This window comes from Paecilomyces variotii, assembly GCF_004022145.1.
Source record: "Paecilomyces variotii strain CBS 101075 chromosome Unknown C8Q69scaffold_6, whole genome shotgun sequence".
Taxonomy (NCBI): domain Eukaryota; kingdom Fungi; phylum Ascomycota; class Eurotiomycetes; order Eurotiales; family Thermoascaceae; genus Paecilomyces; species Paecilomyces variotii.
Genome location: NW_021167145.1, coordinates 361,411 through 377,133, shown reverse-complemented (window position 1 = coordinate 377,133; position 15,723 = coordinate 361,411). Strand labels below are relative to the sequence as shown.

General features: G+C 47.3%; 7 protein-coding genes across 7 annotated transcripts; 3 read left to right on the top strand and 4 right to left on the bottom strand.

The window, feature by feature from the left end:
• The first annotated feature begins 585 nt into the window (after positions 1 to 585).
• On the top strand, positions 586 to 1,725 carry C8Q69DRAFT_275834 (putative 4-carboxymuconolactone decarboxylase). The gene has a single exon (XM_028626849.1). It carries the CDS (start codon positions 877 to 879, stop codon positions 1,549 to 1,551), a length of 675 nt encoding a protein of 224 aa, XP_028484585.1. The 5' UTR covers positions 586 to 876; the 3' UTR covers positions 1,552 to 1,725.
• Positions 1,699 to 3,658, bottom strand: C8Q69DRAFT_275838 (putative zinc metallopeptidase). The gene is made up of 3 exons (XM_028626850.1): positions 2,964 to 3,658; positions 1,774 to 2,908; positions 1,699 to 1,705 (listed from the first exon to the last, which is right to left on the bottom strand). Exons 1-2 carry the CDS (start codon positions 3,245 to 3,247, stop codon positions 1,915 to 1,917), a joined length of 1,278 nt encoding a protein of 425 aa, XP_028484584.1. The 5' UTR covers positions 3,248 to 3,658; the 3' UTR covers positions 1,699 to 1,705; positions 1,774 to 1,914.
• Positions 3,659 to 4,005: 347 nt separating this feature from the next.
• Positions 4,006 to 5,742, bottom strand: C8Q69DRAFT_403202 (putative glutamyl-tRNA amidotransferase subunit A; the record flags this gene model as incomplete). Its single annotated transcript, XM_028627988.1, has 3 exons — positions 4,006 to 4,094; positions 4,141 to 5,413; positions 5,473 to 5,742. The coding sequence occupies 3 exons, from the start codon at positions 5,740 to 5,742 to the stop codon at positions 4,006 to 4,008; spliced, it is 1,632 nt and encodes a 543-aa protein (XP_028484583.1).
• Positions 5,743 to 7,031: 1,289 nt separating this feature from the next.
• On the top strand, positions 7,032 to 8,955 carry C8Q69DRAFT_468336 (NADP-dependent oxidoreductase domain-containing protein). Its single transcript, XM_028630682.1, has 4 exons — positions 7,032 to 7,930; positions 7,994 to 8,089; positions 8,142 to 8,500; positions 8,560 to 8,955. Exons 1-4 carry the CDS (start codon positions 7,211 to 7,213, stop codon positions 8,576 to 8,578), a joined length of 1,194 nt encoding a protein of 397 aa, XP_028484582.1. The 5' UTR covers positions 7,032 to 7,210; the 3' UTR covers positions 8,579 to 8,955.
• Positions 8,956 to 9,357: 402 nt separating this feature from the next.
• On the top strand, positions 9,358 to 9,975 carry C8Q69DRAFT_444892 (hypothetical protein; the record flags this gene model as incomplete). Its single annotated transcript, XM_028629026.1, has 3 exons — positions 9,358 to 9,458; positions 9,530 to 9,817; positions 9,882 to 9,975. 3 exons carry the CDS (start codon positions 9,358 to 9,360, stop codon positions 9,973 to 9,975), a joined length of 483 nt encoding a protein of 160 aa, XP_028484581.1.
• A 486-nt stretch (positions 9,976 to 10,461) lies between these two features.
• Positions 10,462 to 11,931, bottom strand: C8Q69DRAFT_275751 (hypothetical protein). The gene is made up of 3 exons (XM_028626848.1): positions 11,893 to 11,931; positions 11,591 to 11,819; positions 10,462 to 11,525 (listed from the first exon to the last, which is right to left on the bottom strand). Exons 2-3 carry the CDS (start codon positions 11,749 to 11,751, stop codon positions 10,949 to 10,951), a joined length of 738 nt encoding a protein of 245 aa, XP_028484580.1. The 5' UTR covers positions 11,752 to 11,819; positions 11,893 to 11,931; the 3' UTR covers positions 10,462 to 10,948.
• A 1,302-nt stretch (positions 11,932 to 13,233) lies between these two features.
• On the bottom strand, positions 13,234 to 15,128 carry C8Q69DRAFT_468326 (kinase domain protein). Its single transcript, XM_028630681.1, has 6 exons — positions 14,972 to 15,128; positions 14,653 to 14,907; positions 14,253 to 14,599; positions 13,876 to 14,186; positions 13,659 to 13,827; positions 13,234 to 13,612 (listed from the first exon to the last, which is right to left on the bottom strand). Exons 2-6 carry the CDS (start codon positions 14,877 to 14,879, stop codon positions 13,437 to 13,439), a joined length of 1,230 nt encoding a protein of 409 aa, XP_028484579.1. The 5' UTR covers positions 14,880 to 14,907; positions 14,972 to 15,128; the 3' UTR covers positions 13,234 to 13,436.
• Positions 15,129 to 15,723: the final 595 nt, after the last annotated feature.

The window sequence follows — 15,723 nt, the reverse complement described above, 5'->3', positions numbered from 1 at the left end:
GCATTATTGTTGTTGTTGCAATTGCCATCACACATCTTCAGAGATATTTTTTTGGATGAGTTTTGCGGCAGTTGGAGGAAAAGGAAAAAGTTCAAGCTTGAGTGGAGTTCTGCTTAGTCATGGCGCCTAACCCTCTGGGTCTGACCTGTTGCCGTGTTGCCTGAGACGTGAGGCTGCCACTACAACACCCCTCAATCGTGAGAATCGCGGGGAATATTTTTACTTACAGATGTTTAATTAAAGCGCAGATACTTGTGTGATTTTTGCTTTGCAGTAAAAACTCACTCAGATGAATTGTAATAATGCGCCTATATTTATCAAAAAAGAATGGAATATAACCAGTTATCTCTATACAAAACTTTCCACATTGCTCCTGCAATTAACCAATACAAATTCAATGACATGGACACATTCGCATATAGACGTGGTACTTGAACTTGTCTCTTCCAATGTCAAAAATTACCTATTCCATAGTTCGTCCCGTTTCGCTGAGTAGTCACAAATAAGCGAATCAAGCAAAGCTTAGATTAACCGTGATTCCGGTTCTTTTCTTACCCGGCTACGCTTTTGAGGCGATTAGTGTGCTATCCATCTCCGCATTTTGGCCGCATTGAATACCTAACTCCACGATTTCTATCAGGAGGTATTAATATCAATAGTAATCTAGAGCCTTTTCACTTTCCTGCGGTATATCTATGTTATGAGACAACTTCTCTCAGACTCAACCCCTTTCTTCTAGAAATCCACCCTTCCGTCCATCATTAATCGATTCCAACCTATTACCATTTAATAGCATCGTCATCTCCTCCCTCCTATCCATATCAACCAATCCCTCTTCGAATCCCCTTCGAGAAGAACCACAGAGATATTAAAAAAATGCGCATCCCCTACGCCCCCTCCAAACCTCCTGAAGATTCAGACCCCACCACAACGGAGATATACAACCGCATCGCAGCCCGCCGTCGCCCACGCCCACTCATCCCTCTTGATCTCGCACTCCTACACACACCACCCGTCGCAGACGGATACAACTCCTTCGTCGGGGCGCTCCGAACCAAGACCATCGTCCCGCAATCTCTGCTGGAGCTAGCCATCTGCCGTATCGCTGTGGTAAATGATGCTGTATACGAATGGAACGCGCATGCGCCATTGGCACTAAAAGCGGGACTACCGCCTTCTGTCCTCCAGTATGCCAGAGAAGTGTCAGTTATGGAGTTGAAACGTGCTGCGACGGCTCGATTGGCTGAAAAGGAAGTGGATGGTGATGTTAAGGAGGCGTTGGAGAGATCTGGTGCCGGGGAGGTGGAGTTGGCGGTTCTCTTGTACACGGATGAGATGACTGTTTCGGTGAAGGTTAGGGATGAGACGTTTGATGCGTTGAAGAAGGGGTTTGAGGGCGAGGAGTTGGAAAGGAAAATTGTGGAATTGACGGCGGTGGTTGCGGGGTATAATGCCGTTAGTCGGATTCTCGTGTCGTTGGATGTGGGTGAGAATAATGCGAAGGCGATGAAGAGTGTGCAGGAGATTGCGAATGAATTGAAGGGGAATTAATCCCGTGGAGTCGCGGTGTTGATGAGGAACTACGAGGGTGGATATCATGTTCAAAGTGGAATGGACACGAATAGTGACAATACAGTCCACCATCAACATGCTTCTGGGCTATAGTCACCAGAATCGCAAGGATATGGCTAACCAAAAGACGATTCTATATTAGAATTAGCAATCGTTGTTGTACTGGCATTTCTCATCGCAAGCTATATTTGTATTACATACAGTAAAACCCCGAACTCCTCTTCTTCCGTATCATGCATGAATCATAATGCCGCTAATCCCAGAGCTATAGCACTAGGAAAGACTTGAAGGACCCTGTTGTCTGTCTATTATAGGAACACGGGTCAAAATGAAAAGATTTTGTCACGAAACCTGCTTCATTGTTCCACAACTTGAACATGTCCACCACTGGGATTCCATGAAGGCTCCGCATTGATGGCATAGCCACCCCAGAGGTCGCTTCGACTTACTCTCCCTCTCCTTCTCTAAGGAAGAGAGCAGTTCAGCAGCATTGCTGCGAGGTCTCACTAATCTGTCAGTCGGTGATGATTTTATTGTATTTCGACGAACGGGATTCCGGCCAGGATGCTCCACTGTTTTACCCTTACTGGACGAATCGGATGAGGATTTCATGCTAGAGGGTACAGGACGCTCAGTGGTGCAAGCATCACAGCAGAGATAAGCCGGTGGATTCTCAAGCGTGCAGATGGGACATGTCCAGGGCTGATCGTATGAGGCGTTATTAGATATTTGGCCACTAGGGCCCTGAGGCGTGGATGAAGATCGTGCTGGTGTGGGCGGCTTCGGTTTTGAGCTCTCTGGAACTGGAGGCGGCGATAGAGTTGTCCGAGGACCGGCAGGTAATTCTTGACTTGGAGGGATATACGACTCGCCGTATTTCTCCCGTTCTTCCTCTTGGAGCAACTCGATATAGGCTTGCATGATAGCTTGCTCATTGGCGTCTTCTTCTTCAGCCTTTGTTCTAAAGCCATTCTGCGAAACTTCGTCCGCAAGCTTTGAGGTCTGGTCGGTCTCAGAGACGCAGCCTCTAGTCACTTCGATTCGTCGTTGAGCAGCATCTGCGATGATTTTGCGAATATCGGCCCCCCTCTTAACAGGAGCTCCGCCGACTTTCTGACCAGAGCCAGCATACAAACCCCGTCTCTTCTCCGCATTGGCACGAGCGAGTCTCCGAGCTTCGTCCATGGGTATACGCCGGCCACCAAGACGCTTTCCTTCCGAAAGGAAGCCTTCGCCGGTATAGCCACGGATTTTGAGCGTTGTATACTCGTCACGCAGCTGGTCCCATAGCTTATGAAATTCGCTATTATGGGGCCCAATATTATTATGACAGAGTCTACAGCAAATCAGCAAGGACGCCACACATAAAAAAATGAGAGGGCGATACTCACTCGTGCAACATAGTATCGACGACCTCTTCAAGACCGAGGAACTGTCGCTCATCAGACGGGTGCCGCAGTCGGAGGCATATCTTTCGCCCGTGATCATAATTCAGACCCAAAAGGTGACGTTCCTTTGGGTACATTTCACATAATAATCCAACTCTCCAGCCTCGCTGCCGCATGATGGGCTTCACCAGGGAAGCCACCTTGCGGAGCGTAAAGAGTGCCTCGGACTCTCGGGGCTTGCTTTTGTCATGTTGATATTCAGAAATCAAAGGATCAAGCTCCCGCATCCTCAAAAGTCACCCTGCACTCAAAAAACTCAATGAATAGATGTAGGTATATACAATAACAGAGAACAAAGAGTGCTGTTCTAGGGGTATTGAAATGCAGTAGCTTATGCGAGCAATAAGAAATGATTCGCCGCCAGCCTTGCAGGGCGAATCGGAGCGGACAGGCAGCGTCCACGTCAGCAAGGTAGGTGCCGATTGCGAGAAGGGTATCGAAGTACAGACAAAAAAACACAGAACAAACTATCCTTGACAAAAGAGAGACTGCAGCCTGGACCTGCAGATGTGCGGTTGAAAAACTAGAAGGTAGTCGCCGTCCTGCTTTGTTGTCGCCACCGGACTAAGTATGTCCATTGATAATCAGGCGTGGAGACGGCGCTGACTGAACGGACCGCGAATTCAATCCTACTGTGATCACGTGACTACCACGAATCATTTGAAACAGAAGTCTAAATGTGGAAGTTATAGGTTATCTGGTGATAAAAAAAAAGGTCATTATTGTTAATCGAAAAGGAAATGCATACACCATTCCCAAGGTTTCTGAAGTTCCTCGGTCCGGTACATATGACTGAGATGCCTTCAACGGGACGAGATTAATGACACGGGATACCATGCTCGACATCGATAATTGTTTATGTGTGTTATTCTCCCTCGCCCTATGTATACCTCGACAAGAAAGGCAAGTCTGTTTGTTCGTGGATATAATCAAGAGCTTCGAGAAGCTAAAGACCCCATTGTAAGCAGAAATTCTGTGCCAATTTTTATACAGGAAAGCGTACCTTCTCGTCGTCGAAAGGACGGGCTACAAGCTGCAGTGACACAGGGGCATCACGATATACTTCTGGGTCATCTAGAACTAGTTAGCCTTATCCCAATACAGTGGAAAGCCACCTTACATAGTTTGTAGTTGTGTTCATCTTTCTCGTTTCTTGGCTTGTAATCGGATTCTACTGTATCAACATCTGGAATGACTCGAGTAACCGGGAAGACTGCCGCTGGATAATCCAGTAGGTTCCACTGGGCTGTATATCCCCAGTATTTGGCCTCGTTTATAGGGGGTGCAGCACCCGGACCCACGGGACAAAGGAGCACATCCACCATGCCGACTGGATTTCCATCACTATCGAGGCCGGTAGCTGTGTCGTTCCATTGCTTGGCATAGGCTCTTCTGTATTCTTCGTTCTTCTGGAGCAGATCCCATAAGTCTTCCATTTGAAGGCGTTTCCTGTAGGGATTGTTCTTGATTATGAACTCCGAGAGCGGCAGCATAGGCTCACCACCGTCAGTAAGGATATCATAGTCGTCATGCGCTCCATCACAGTAGTACAGAGACGCAATTCGCTCCCATCCGTAGTCATGCTTGTATGGTTTCCAATCCACGACTTCCACACCTGACACATTCTTGAGTTTATCTGCAAGCTCCTTCAGAGCTCTCGTGACTGGGGGATGTGGTCTAACCACGCCATCATCCCATATAACGGCTACCTTGAGCTTTTTCCCTGAATCGCTTTGCAGATAACTCTCTTGGTCTCTCCAAGGAAATGGGAAGAGCGAAGTTTCCTTCAGCCATGGCTTCGCAGCAAGCGCTGTCTTCATCAGTAACCTCAGCCCGGCTCTACTCGTACTCATTGGGCCCATCACAGCAGGAATTCCCTGTGCACCTCTTGCAGCTGCCAAGCCATCGAAAGGGAACCGGCCACCTGTTGGGCGCAGACCATAGACGCCATTGTTTGCCGCAGGACTGCGAATACTTCCTCCAATATCGGTTCCAAGGCCAAGCACGCTGCCGTTCAAACCTAGCAAAGCTCCTTCTCCACCCGAGCTGCCTCCAGAGGTCAACTGGCGGTTAAAGCCATTCACTGTTTCTCCGTAAAGATTGCTGGAACAAGCCAATTGCATTAAAGTCTGCGGTTCAGTTGTGCGTGCGTAGAATACACATCCCGCTTTCCAGAGGATTTGGAGAGCATGCGCATCTTCGGATGCGACTCGGTCCCACCAGGCGACAAACCCCGCATTGAGGCCGCGGCCTTTCATAGCAACATGTTCCTTTACACTGATCGGTATACCATGTAAGGGGCCGATAGGCTTCTTGTGTTCCTTCAAATAATTGTCAAGGTATTCTGCTCTCTCGAGGGCTTCTTTCGGTAGAAGCTCTGTTATGCAGTTTACCTAGCGCATGAGAAGAGTCGTTAATACGTATGTCTATTCTTGTCAGTGATAGCACTTACAAGCTTCTGAGCAAGTCCTGCGCGTCGTAAAAATGCATTTACAACTTCCACACTTGTGAGCTTCCCTGAAGCCAGCGATTCAACAAGTACCTCCGGAGGAGTCTCTGTTATCTCCACCTCAGCAGGGGTGAGGAGCTGCTTGGGAATTCCAGAGACGTTCAATGGCAAATCGGCGGGGATATCAGGTACAGGAGGCTGGACGAGTTCAATAGACTTGTCTCGTGCCTCCTGTGCGATTCTGGCGACTTCTTGCCAGGGTTGACGAGTCATTTTTACCAGCAAATATTAATCAAGTGAGTTGAGATGGGCAGTGTTTGCTGTGTAGCAGAGAAATAATGGCTGCGCAGAAACAGTTCTCTATACGCAAGAGCGGGTATTTTCCCCTGCCGAGTAAAGAAATAGAGACGGCATGCTATATCTACGATAACTTGGCCGCCTTGATATCTTTGCCCCTCCCAACCTCATCTAGTGGCATAGCTTCCCCGTGTACAACATCTCCTATCACTCCACTTTGATTGACGGAGGAAGACAATCGATTGATAAGCTGGCTGCATCTAAGAAGGATGCAACTTCCATAAATGGCAAAACCACCGCGCTAGGGGCTTAAGAGGGGATTAGTAGTTGCTTCACATGGAATCTCACCTGAAAAGAGGACGGGAGCTAAGTAGCGGCAGTGCCAGAATCGGGCTTGGTGAGAAAGTGAGAGATGACTAACTATCTGCTTCGCGGAGATAACTAACGATAACTAATGGATAGGCGTGTATATTTAATGAACATGATGGTATGAAAGAAGTAACGAGGAGGTTAAATAGACTAGCTCTTGGTCCCATGGTGGAGAATTACTAGGAAAGTACGAGGTCCTAAATGGTTCTTGAGCTTAGTACCTACACTTAAAAAGCGCGATGACAGCATCGCATCATTCTTACTCGACGTCAAGTAAGCAGTCATCGAAGGGCTATAGACTATCCAGCTCGGATATGTGCCTCCTCCCCGATGCTACTATACTGAATTTGTGGGTAAGAGAGTCTACAGTATGGCTGAAGCCCAACCCACAAATACTTCCATAACATCTCACTACAACTATATACCTGGCGTTATCCATGGTTTTTGTCTATCCCTGAGGCCTGTACAGCCACATCCTGCACTCTGTATATGATAGCAGAGGCTATCACTAATGAAACAAACTATAGAAACGTATGTACAAAGCACAAAGACACCTGATCACCCTCGCACATGCTATCTGAAGCCTCCGATCATAAACATGCTCTCTGACCTCACAAGTTAGATCATATATATGCATTTCACCTTCAAATCCAGTATATAGAAATACGCATCCGCACTCTTATTGTTGACACTATGTTCCCCACCACGCCTGCCCGGTTTCTATTTCAAGGGTAAGAGTATCCGGACCAATGACATGTAGGAATAAGTTGTATCATATAGGTTAACAATACGATACATGCGGCATGTTCGTCAGCATGACGGATTAATCCACCTTTTCCTGATTTACATTATACGTGGTGGATATATAGTATTCTATGCTAAAGGAGGGAAGATAGTTGATTTCTCGCTCTTCGTAATGTACACTCATTCTTGCTTTTTATCCAGCAGGAATTAACGATACAGCCTATCTATTCATCTCCTTCCTACCATGAACTTGGAATAAAGAATCAATAAATAATTGAATGCCTACTCATCCAGGCTGTATACAACCGGAGACTGCTAACAGCCGGCCACGATGTCCGGCTACCTTCCTCCACGCACAACCACCGGCCCACACTCCGACATCTATACACCCAGCTACCAACTCCAACGCGCCGATACCACGGACAACCACACAGATGTCTCACATCATTGGCCCATAATCCCGTCCAACATTATCCCATCAACAAAAACACTCCTCACACTCGGCGACCCGGACAATCCAATCGTAAGCTTCGCCCCCCTGGGCTTCGGCTGTTGGCCATGGGGCGATGTCCTCTCGTACGGCTGGGGCCCCAGCAATGGTTACGATAAACGTCTCGACGATGCGAGCGTCACTCGGGCATGGAAGGAAATATTCAGGAACGTATCCCCCGTCCTTCTCGACACGGCGGAGCATTATGGCTACACGGACGGATATTCCGAGAAGAGCATAGGGCGGAACTGGTCTGAAGACACGACTAAAAATCGACCCTGGCTTCAGGTCGCGACAAAGTTCATGCCTACGCCGTGGAGGCATCCATTCATGTATCCGGATATAGTGTATCGGGCGTGTGCGGGCTCATTGGATCGGCTCGGGTTGGGTAAGATTGATATCTATCAGCTGCATGGGCCGTCGTACATGGGGTTCTGGCCGCGGTTGGAGACCATTGTGAATGCGTTGGCGGATTGTTATGATCAGGGAAAGATTAAGGCGGTGGGGACGTGTAATTTGAACATCGAGCAGGTCAAGGCTGTGTATACGATTCTGAAAAAGGTTGGTCTCCTCGTTTTCTGTTGGCTCTTTGCTAGAGAGCATCTGGCTAATTCGAATTTGTAGCGCGGTGTGCCGTATGTATCGAACCAGGTCGAATTCTCCCTCGCTAGACAGGATCCATGGAAGACTGGATTGATTGAAAACTGTCGCAAACTTGGAGTAAGATCCTGTTATACAATCTGCGGAGAGCTCACTAATGATAGAACAATAGATCGCCACAATAGCCTACTCACCTATCGGCGTCGGTCGCTTGACCGGCAAGTATAATGGCAACAACAAGCCTCGTGGCAACCGCAACTTCGCAGATGTCAAATGGGACAAGCTGCAACCAATTGTCGACGAACTGCTACGGATTGGTGAAAAGACTGGCAAGTCACCCGCAGCGGTGGCGTTAAATTGGGTAATCTGCAAGGGCGCTGTGCCTATCCCAGGAGTCAAGAACGAGAAGCAGGTCATCGATTGCGCGCAGGCGTTGGGGTGGCGGTTGAGTAAAGAGGATGAGGACCGGCTGGATGTTTTGGGCTTGTTCAATGCCCCGGATTATAGGCAGCTGCAACACGTGCAGAACTGGTGAGTTTTCTTGCTGATCCCCGCGTCACGTTGGAATTCTTTGACTGACCTGAAAATAGGTGGTGGGAGCAAGGTTGAATTGTCTCCCTGGCTCCCTGTGTTTGCCATGCCAGTCCAGCCCGCTATCAGCGGCGCTGAATCAGTATTCTTTAAATGAGCAAACAATTGACCAGGGCATTTCCGTTCGTTCGAGATCCGAGTAAACCGGGTTCTCGTGGTACGCCTCCTGTTTATATGATTCGGGGTTCTACTTGATTTTATTTCTGTGCATAACTTTTCTTCTGCACCTTAACACAGATAAGGAGATCAGCGCCAGCCATCGACCTCAGCTACGTGTAATTGATGGTGTAAACTGTACTAGGGCACATTACATATGTAATGGTGATAGGTCAAGGTAATATTGTCTAGGCCAATAGATTGCACTGGAAAAACCCTCAACGCCATGAGTAGCTGTATCCCTAATTGATTGCCATCGCACTATTCGCGTCTTTGTTCCAGCAAGACAATGACTTGACTTGGCTGTTTCCCATGATGGCATGCAAATTTGGTTCTGTCCATCAAAAGCATGCTTTACTAGGTATATTTCAAAGTTGTTCTCGCTGTTGCGTATCTCCTAAGGATGGCTTGTGAAGCAGCTAATATCAATGGGAACGGGAAAAGGGATCTGTAATATGAAGAGAAGGAAGATCTATATGTGTATCAGTCGACTTCCGATGTCGTCATATGTATGACATCGCCCAAGCTCTCCTCTAGCGTTCTTGATAGAACATTATCTCTGTCCACATACCGGACAATAAGTCTACATGATTATATGCAATCATCTTCAGCCATATTGTACAGTGTCAGGCTTCTCGACAATGTCTCGTCGCACTACTGTTCCCGAACAGCCGAGCCGGCCCATCTCTGTAGGAACCTGTATTATCTACGGTTGCGGTGCAGGGCTGCTCGGGGTCGCAACGTAAGTTAGATCTCTAAACCAGGCGGTGCATTCTCCCTGTGTAGGAAAAAAATGAACTGAATAATCGTTAGCATGACTGTTGCTGAGAAAATTGAACAATTCTTTACCGGAAGACCCAGCTCCTACGTGCCAGGCCATACATTGGAGCGATTACTTTCGTTGCCCGAAAAACCAGATAAGGAGAGATTCGGACTGAACATGGCAATGCATTACGGGCAAGGGGCAGCTGCTGGAATAATAAGAGCCTTCATGAGCGTGAATGGCTTTCGCCGGCCATTCTCGGATTTTATGTTTATATCAGTGCGTCTCCTGATTGACCAGACGCTTGAGAACTGGACAGGGGTGGGCGCAGCGCCTTGGTAAGTTTCGCATGTTTCCAAAGCGCGTTACAATCACTGTTTACAAGCTTATGTGTGTTTACAGGACTTGGCCGGTCAATGAGCAGATCATTGATCTTTTCAATAAGGCAGTTTATGCCTTTGCGACAGGATATCTGACAGATAGGTGGCTCCAGTAGTAAACTGTGTCTAGAGTCAAAGTCAAGTGAAGTCGACGACGAAAGGAAAGGGGACAAGAGTGATGTTAGGGCCACTTTTCGTCATTTTACAGAAGTAACATTTTGTGACTGTGAAAAGTTTGTATCTGCACGGCGGATAAGTTAATTCGATGACCAGCTGCATCGCGGTTGTCGCTGGATCTCGTCGCAGCCAGGGTAACTTTCATGTATCTGACTTGCTGGTGGCGGTGCAAAATATCCTCACACAGTCCTGCCGGGACCTAAACTATGTGCAGTTGTGAACTCCCACTCCGCTCCACTGGGGGCATTATTTTCTTGTGGGATCCGAAGCAGAATGCATGTTCTACAGGCTCGATTTGACGGCGCTCAACGTGGATATCATCTCATCAAATCATAGGCGATGGAGGGCAAAGGGGAAGTATAATGGGTGAATCCAGGCTTTGGTGAGATTGTATCCACAGAAGACGGTTTGTTTTTGGGACGAATGACGTGGTTCGTGTCCTGGGGCCATTCAGGTTGAAGGATCCTAGATATGAACTCTGGGAGAAGATTGGGAGACTCTTTAGAATCTCCTGGAGGCTGGGAGAAGGTGAACCTCGAGGTAAGAAGGGCAACTTGAAAGATGCCCTGCAAAACAAAAGTGTTTTAGGTGTAGTACTGAACTTTCTAGGGGCATTTCAAAAGGATTTGAAGCCGCGTGCCACGAGGGCTGCCGGACAGAACACCAGGTACTTAGGTTGCCATGTGCCTTCGCGAGGCTCTAAATCCGGCGCGATATAACGGTTGATGGTAAATAGATCTATAGAGGCAGCGATCGGGTTATCGCGAAATCGCACAAGGCGAGGGGTGAGCCTACTGCTGCCGCTACTAATACTACTACTGCTACTGCCACCACTACTGTAAAAAGTATTTCGAAGGTATACCACTGATTAAATTGGCTAGATACTGACGATCATAATATCCATATAACTGATCAGGGCTTCCAGTTCGGAATGTCGGCACCGGTCAGATCTGGCTTGACAGCTTTGCCCTCCAACCAGTCTTTGCACTTGCTGTAGAGAATGTTCTTCTCGGGACCGTGGCTATTTATGTTCATTTTGGGAGGTGTACCAATCTTGTCCTCTGCCCACGCAAGATAGCGGTAACCAGACGGGTACTTCTCAACCTCTTCCTCGGGAATATGGAAGATCCTCTCAGGATTTACAGGGACAAACTTATCCTTGTCGAAAAGGAGTGTGTAAAAACAAACGCCCCAACGACCTTGACGCTTCTCGAGAAGGAAGAAGAAGCGGCAGTCGGCTTCATTATCCATTTCGATCCCATCAAAGGTAAAGCGGCAGGTGATGGTGATCTTTTGCTTGCACACAGCACGCGTGAGCTCTGGGTTTGTCTCGACTGAGGACCCGATGATGCGGTGCAGAATGTACATAAAGCTAGAGCCTTTGGCGAAACCATCTTTTGAGGCTTGAATGAACTCATCAATATTGCCCTGCTTCCAAGAAGTCGCAATATAGGCATCGTCAAAGAACATGGAGCGGTAGTTCTGCCATCTATATATTGCACAAGATGTCTCAATTCCTCGCCAGTCCCCGGAGAGAGAAGAAATGGGACTCACTCGGCAGCATCACGATAACTCCCCCAGCCCTCACAGATTTCCCTTATTTTAAAGCGTTCGAGGGCTTCCTTGTCGAGATCGGTACCCTTTGAGTTGTTGCGCAAAGCATGCTCAGGGTAAGTCCCTTTCTCTGGCTGGGACGTAGGATAGCGGTCCGGCATCTTGACTGTAAAGGGAAACAGCACGCAATGGTGTAGACTCAATGTATAAAGCCAATTCTCGGTGGGATCTAGAGATATCTCGAACAAAGCTGAGAGACAGGAACCAATTTATACACTGACATTCGCGACGTAGATACATACACTATTCGAGAGGTCTGTCATGATTTTCGCCAACGAAGCTTTTCCCGGTGGAATTTTGACGTCAATCTAATACAAATATCAGCTAATTTATCTCCGTAATTCCTGAGTGCATACATGCCGGTTTTCCCGGATCATGTTGGTCAAACAGTGTGGAGAGTCACTCGAAGTTGAAGGTCACGTCTGACGTCCAGGGGGTATTCTAATAGGTCTCAACTCCTGCTTTGATTGGGTATGAGAATTTGTTCAGTATGCTAATTCGTTTAGAAAGGTGAAGGGTCTGCCGTCGAAATCCGGGAATCGTGATGCAGTGCATAATGCCTCCGTTAGCTGACCCTGGAGTTGCAAAGGGCTTTCTTGAATCTGCGGGTGAAAAGGGTAGACTATCGGCAGATGAACAATAAGACCATTGCCGACACAGCACGACGATTCTACACTCGCACTTTCCAGAGTGACCTTTCCTAAATATTCTGGGACCCCGTGGTAAGCCGCAGAGCTTAGGTTAGTCGTTATAAAGAGTTGATCGTTGGTTCCAGAGTGCATTATGATGTAGCTGCCTATCACGTGTTTGAGTTTGCCATCCCTAAACCTGACCTAATCAGCACTGCACACTGAAGTCTTATGAGATCTTAAGGGAGGAATCAGTCAATCGCTTCCTGGTACTGTAGGATTATTCAATCGCATAATAGAACCTCCGAGCACTTCTTCTAGGTTAAAAGGATTCAAACTAGTAGCTCTAAATCCGCTTTGAATAGTAGCTGAACTAAAGGCTTGCATATGAGCTTGGCGATTGATCTATAAGTAAATTTTGTCAATAGAGTTTAATTCTTACTGATACTTCTCGTCTCTGTACAACGAACTACTAGGTAGTTACTCTAAGCTATAGTTTGATATAGGTACCGGAGGGTGGATGACTTCTTATTCTGGCCTAAGCTATCACTAGACCTCCCCTTACTTACTTTTTTTCCTGTTTCTCTTCAAGATTTATCATACTTATGGAGTTGCCTGGCTAGTTAGATAAACGACCTTACGACTATAATACTACAATGTTATACCAGACGGAAAGCGTCTATATATTCGTCTTTTTCTCTAACTGGCCTGACACTAACAATATTTGTAGCTAGCAATCCATCCACTGCTTAGAATTATCAAAAATTGCTTCGTGCTAGAGATTTTTCTCCAATAATTCTTCTGGGGGCGTCGATAACGAAAAGTTGAGTAGAACTCGGCTAAAGGCCGCGTTAAATGAATGGAACGTACCTTGCAAAGTCATAGGAGGCGAGGGCTGAAGGGTAAATTGTCAATCTCGCTCTTGATAAATGGTCGAGAACTTTATTATCACAAAGTGCATTCTTGAAAATACTTAGATGCTCAAATATCGACAATACCAGTATGAGTTGTGAAGAAGAACCGGAGCTTTCTTGCTTATGGCCGTTTGATATATCGGGTCGCGGTACAGAAAGAAACGCCTGAACAGTGAGGTTTCTTGAGCGAGATATCTATTTACTGTGCAGGTAACCACCCTTCTCGCCCATTCGCATGTCTCTTTACGGAAGCCACGGGTGGGAAAGCAGGTCCTCCGCCGTGGCCCGGTCCTCGGGCCTCCAGCGCAACATTCTAGAAATAAAATCTACAAACCGGGGCATTCCGTCGTCATCATCAATTTCTTTACCCATAGAGACCAGGTCCTTCTTTCCAATAAGCTCGGGAAATTTGAATTGTCCTATCGAATCAGTTAGCTGTGCCTAGTTAGAACATAGCTAGCATACCTTTAGCGTCAAAATACCGAGATATTTCTTTTCCCCGGCCGAGAAGATCTGGTGGAGGGGGCCCCAGGAGAGAAATTATCTGGCCGAGATAGGCTTCGTCTGCAGAGCATGAACCACGCGAGTTCGGTGATGTGTCGAAGAGTCCGCGGCCATAGAACAGGTCCCAAAGCTGATAGACTATTAGTGGTGATTAGGATTAGGATAGCGAGGTCTTCACCATAACTCCCAAGTTCCAAACGTCAGCACTGTAGCTCCAATTGCCCCCGAGACAAACTTCCGGGGCCCTATATCCCTCTGGCTGAATGGGGTGGCTGTTCGGGGGGCCGTCACCGCGCGTAGTAAGCCCAAAGTCAGTTATTACCGGTCTACCCAGTTCGTCGGGCGAGAGTCCCCAGTAATTTCGGGATAAGTATATGTCCCGATCGTCCAGTTGCTTCCGTGGAGAGGGATTGTTTATCTCATCTTGTGCGATCGAGTCCAGGATAGAGGGGTTGCGTAGGGCCAGTAAGATATTATCGGACTTGAGATCTTGTTTGTCTGTTAGCTGTGACTGATCCTAGGAGTGGGTCGGTTGGATGACTACGGAGTAGTTACCTGTGTGAATAACGTGGCATTCGGAGTGGAGGTACCGTAGTCCTTCTAGTATGAGTTTAGACACCGGCTTCAAGACGTCGAGAGGGATGGTGTTTCCTTCGAAACGACGCTTCAGCATCCATAGGGGTTCACAAAGAGCATCGAAGACCATGCAAATATGAGTGCCGCCCGAGCTAGCAACACGAAACGAGTCTAACAAGGTGGCGACAAAGTTGCGACCTCGATGCTGGAGATTAGCTTTGGTTATATGCTCAGTAATGCGCAGCTCCTTCTCCGCAGACTCTTGAGATGCATAATTGCTGTCCTTGACTTTGATGGCCACATATCGGGGCGGAAGCCATCGCCACCTGTGATATAGTAAGACGAGGCTTGAATATATTATCAGATAATCTTCACATACTGGTGGAGATCGCGTGCTAGCCATACTGTTGAACTTGTTCCCCAGCCTATTTTGGCGGCGATTTGGTATCGGTCGTTGAGTGTTTCATGAAGACGTACAGGATAAAAGTGCTGAGGCTTATAATGGGGGATGTGCTCTTCCTCAATCAAATCTGCCGTAGGGAGTAACTTTGCCGGGTGGGGGGACGGTTTACAGGGAGCAGACTGAATAATTCTTCTAAGGTACATATCCACAAAGAGATGAGTAAGTTATAAGCTGCTGGTGCGCTTCAGTGGTTAGTTTGAGCCTTGGGCTATGTCCATACTGGGGTAGCGCTAACCGAGTTGTTGCAAACGGTGTACGTGATACAGATATGGAAGAACGGGGTGAAGGATCAGATAACGGAGAAGTAGTCCATTGACCGGTACTCTGATAAGGGAAGTTGGCCGCTGGAAAGGTACCTGGTTAAGTATATCTCGATGTTTGCGTTCTCGGGGTCAGCATTGTTATTATTATTGAGGAGCGACGGCGATTAGCCAATGGGCGACCACCCCCTTTTAGCGGCTGATCTTGGACCATGTTTAACCCGAAAAAGCTGATATTTTGAGCTCATGGGTTTATTCCGTATATTAAAGCCTCATTGTACTATTTTTATTCATACTGGTTCTCTGCAGATTGACTGTTCATAGATGGCGTAAGATCAAAATATCTAAGCTCTATATGATATATACAAGTTTAAGGCCAGTTCAAGCAGGACGGGCTAAAAACCTCGCTGCTTAACGGTCCAAACCATGATAAATGTACAGTCGGAGACTGGATTGTGAGGTGATATTTATCTGAGAATATGAGATCATATCGTAGAGATGAAGCATTATGGTGTTTGAGGTATGTTCTGAAGACCAATGAGCTCGGGCATGTCTCATTCGCGCATACTTAAGCCGGAGTAGAAGGGCTCGGGATCGGATAAGCACCATCTAATTCGGTATTGTCGCGACAATTAGATCGTTACCATCCACTTGTAAGCTTAATTCTGCGTTTTCATATGTTTTCATATGTTATTCTCTACTGTATGACCGCATCCGCTGCTCACGG

Bases quoted from the DNA above. Each gene is read 5' to 3' on its own strand.
- C8Q69DRAFT_468336 (XM_028630682.1), top strand. From the start codon at position 7,211: ATGTCCGGCTACCTTCCTCCACGCACAACCACCGGCCCACACTCCGAC. The intron at 7,931-7,993 runs GTTGGTCTCCTC...TCGAATTTGTAG, and splicing joins TGTATACGATTCTGAAAAAG to CGCGGTGTGCCGTATGTATC. The intron at 8,090-8,141 runs GTAAGATCCTGT...ATAGAACAATAG, and splicing joins AAAACTGTCGCAAACTTGGA to ATCGCCACAATAGCCTACTC.
- C8Q69DRAFT_275838 (XM_028626850.1), bottom strand. From the start codon at position 3,247: ATGCGGGAGCTTGATCCTTTGATTTCTGAATATCAACATGACAAAAGC. The intron at 2,909-2,963 runs GTGAGTATCGCC...GATTTGCTGTAG, and splicing joins GTCGATACTATGTTGCACGA to ACTCTGTCATAATAATATTG.
- C8Q69DRAFT_275834 (XM_028626849.1), top strand. From the start codon at position 877: ATGCGCATCCCCTACGCCCCCTCCAAACCTCCTGAAGATTCAGACCCC.
- C8Q69DRAFT_468326 (XM_028630681.1), bottom strand. From the start codon at position 14,879: ATGTACCTTAGAAGAATTATTCAGTCTGCTCCCTGTAAACCGTCCCCC. The intron at 14,187-14,252 runs GTAACTACTCCG...CAGACAAACAAG, and splicing joins ATGCCACGTTATTCACACAG to ATCTCAAGTCCGATAATATC. The intron at 13,613-13,658 runs GTATGCTAGCTA...CTGATTCGATAG, and splicing joins TCGGTATTTTGACGCTAAAG to GACAATTCAAATTTCCCGAG.
- C8Q69DRAFT_275751 (XM_028626848.1), bottom strand. From the start codon at position 11,751: ATGCCGGACCGCTATCCTACGTCCCAGCCAGAGAAAGGGACTTACCCT. The intron at 11,526-11,590 runs GTGAGTCCCATT...TGCAATATATAG, and splicing joins AGTTATCGTGATGCTGCCGA to ATGGCAGAACTACCGCTCCA.